This window comes from Rhinopithecus bieti, unplaced genomic scaffold, assembly GCF_001698545.2.
Source record: "Rhinopithecus bieti isolate Rb0 unplaced genomic scaffold, ASM169854v2 scaffold_22052, whole genome shotgun sequence".
NCBI lineage: Eukaryota > Metazoa > Chordata > Mammalia > Primates > Cercopithecidae > Rhinopithecus > Rhinopithecus bieti.
Genome location: NW_016810240.1, coordinates 1 through 3094, shown reverse-complemented (window position 1 = coordinate 3094; position 3094 = coordinate 1). Strand labels below are relative to the sequence as shown.

At 42.0% G+C, this 3094-nt stretch overlaps 1 protein-coding gene across 1 annotated transcript; it reads left to right on the top strand.

Moving 5' to 3' along the window:
• Positions 1 to 621: 621 nt before the first annotated feature.
• Positions 622 to 2991, top strand: LOC108541898 (U4/U6 small nuclear ribonucleoprotein Prp3-like; the record flags this gene model as incomplete). Its single annotated transcript, XM_017891664.1, has 3 exons — positions 622 to 765; positions 1684 to 1783; positions 1956 to 2991. Coding segments are annotated over 3 exons (362 nt in total), but the record flags the coding sequence as incomplete, so codon positions are not given.
• Positions 2992 to 3094: the final 103 nt, after the last annotated feature.

Genomic DNA, 3094 nt, shown 5'->3' with positions numbered 1-3094 from the left:
GCCCGGCTAATATTTGTATTTTTAGTGGAGTCGGGGTTTCACCATGTTGGCTAGGCTGGTCTTGATCTCTTGACCTTGTGATCTGCCCGCCTCTGCCTCCCAAAGTGCTGGTATTACAGGCATGAGCCACTGCACCTGGCCTCAATATATTTTTTACATACAATGTTTATAATAGAGTTGGGTCTCACTTGGTTGTCCAGGCTGGTCTGGAACTCTTGGGCTCAAGCAATCCTCCCACCTTGGCCTACCAAAGTGCTAGAATTACAGGCATAAGCCACTGCGTCCAGCCTAAAGTTTCTTTTAATGATATTGATATTTACGTAGGTCTCTTTAATATTCTTACTGCTGTCCAGGCATGGTGGCTCATGCCTGGCCAACATGGTGAAACCCTGTGTCTACTAAAAATATAAACATTAGTCAGGCATGGTGATGTGTGCCTGTAATCCTAGCTACTCGGGAGGCTGAGGCAGGATAATTACTTGAACCCAGGAGGCAGAGGCTGCAGTGAGCCGAGATTGCACCATTGCACTCTAGCCTGGGTGACAGAGTGGGGGGAATAATATATATATATATATATATAATTTTCTTATTGCTTTGGTATACTAATCTCTGCCCTGACAGTTGACAATGACACACCAGTTACTCTGGGAGTATATCTCACCAAGAAGGAACAGAAAAAACTTCGGAGACAAACAAGGAGGGAAGCGCAGAAGGAACTACAAGAAAAAGTCAGGCTGGGCCTGATGCCTCCTCCAGAACCCAAAGGTACATCTCTTAGTGGCCTCTGCTGTTAAAAAGAGTGGCAAGTTTATGTCTTAACTCTATGTTTGAGTGATTTCTGTTTCTAAGAAACATTCTTGGGGTCTTTTTTCTCCAAGTGTTCTACCATCTTTTCATATTAAGATAGGTCAACACATTCATTATAGAGGCCATTTAAGGCTTATTTTTAAGCATACTGATCATACAACACTCTGGTTTTCCTGGAAGAATACAGGTCTTGAAATTCATGGAGATAGTAGTTGCAGTATTTGCATAGACTTTTTATGTACATAATTCTTAATGTTTTAATTTTTACAATGAAAGTGCAGGATAAAGAACTTGCGGCCGGGCGTGGTGGCTCAAGCCTGTAATCCCAGCACTTTGGGAGGCCGAGGCGGGCGGATCATGAGGTCAGGAGATCGAGACCATCTTGGCTAACATGGTGAAACCCCGTCTCTACTAAAATACAAAAAATTAGCCGGGCGTGGCGGCGGGCGCCTGTAGTCCCAGCTACTCGGAGGCTGAGGCGGGAGAATGGCATGAACCCGGGAGGCGGAGCTTGCAGTGAGCAGAGATTGCGCCACTGCACTCCAGCCTGGGCGACACAGCCAGACTCCGTCTCAAAAAAAAAAAAAAAAAGAACTTGCCCCTGTAGTTACATTCTCGTTCAGCAATATTTTGACTGAGGACTGTTATGTATAAGCTCTTTCAGTAGATGCTGTGATAAGTACCAATCTTCAACTTAATTGTGTGAACTTCTGCAAATGCTGAAGTGATAGGGTGAGATTTTCAAGGTAGTAGTTATAGGAGGAAGTGAGTTTAGAAGCAGAGATTTGAAATAGGTAAATAATATGAATTGGTGTAGAAGAGAGTTATCTGGAGAAGTGACTTCAAAGATTGACTGCTGTCCTCTCTTCACTGCAGTGAGAATTTCTAATTTGATGCGAGTATTAGGAACAGAAGCTGTTCAAGACCCCACGAAGGTAGAAGCCCATGTCAGAGCTCAGATGGCAAAAAGACAGAAGTAAGTGCCATGGGATTGGGTGGAAACCCCGGGCAAGGACCTTTCCCAAACTCTTCTGGGGGATCCATATTTGGAGGGAGGAGAGAGTTCTCCGTTGCTCTCTCTTTCCCTCAGCCCTGCCTCTGATCTTCAATGCCTTTCTCACTTGTGGATGTCCTTCCTGTCACGACAGAGCGCATGAAGAGGCCAACGCTGCCCGAAAACTCACAGCAGAACAGAGAAAGGTCAAGAAAATTAAAAAGCTTAAAGAAGACATTTCACAGGGGGTACACATATCTGTATATAGGTAGGTGTCCATACTGGGCTGACCTTCACCTTAGAATTACTAAAACATTTTCCAAGTGCTTAAGGCAGAATCACTGTGGCCTAAAAGCATACGTGACACCAGTTCCTACTCTCTTTTAATGACCCTAGTGTGGATCAAGAGCTAGTAAATCTTGTAAAATAGCGAGGGTTAATGACTTATGTTTATGGTTATGCAAGTCTTCCCTCTGAAGTCTTCTTTTTTTTACCATAATATTAGTTCTGAAAAAAAACAAATCAATATACTTGTTCAGGCCAAGATATGAACCAGAGATTGTATGTCCTTTGAGGACTATAAAATATCATCCTATTTCTTTTTTTTTTCCATCTTTTTTTTTTAAATGATCTGAGTTTGCTTCCAACATCCATGGAAGCATTACAAATTTTCTTTCCTCAGTAGTCATATCCTTACCCTGATGTATTGCTGTGTTTCATCCTCACTCCAAAATGCATTTTATATGTTGTAAATATTTTTCTACCTTTGTGTTGATTTAATGTTTTTATTTTTTTATGTTGAGTACATGTTTATATTCTATTTTTAAAATGTGCTTATTTTGTTAACTAGTTCTTTATTATAAAAGTACATTACTACAAAAGTAGTGAATGTTTATTAAGATTTAAAAAATTGTCTGACAATACAGAAGAACACTTACTCAGAATGTCTCCTTTCTTTTCTCTGATTCCTTAGAATCACTCTCTTTAGGTAATTGCTATTAACAGTTTTTCACATATCCCCCAAAAAAATTTTTTTTTTTTTTTTTTTTTTTTTGAGACGGAGTTTCGCTCTGTCGCCCAGGCTGGAGTGCAATGGCCGGATCTCAGCTCACTGCAAGCTCCGCCTCCCGGGTTTACGCCATTCTCCTGCCTCAGCCTCCTGAGTAGCTAGGATTACAGGCATGCACCCCCACGCCTGGCTAATTTTTGTGTTTTTAGTAGAGATGGGGTTTCACCATGTTGGCCAGGCTGGTCTTGAACTCCTGACCTCAGGTGGTCCACCCACCTCGGCCT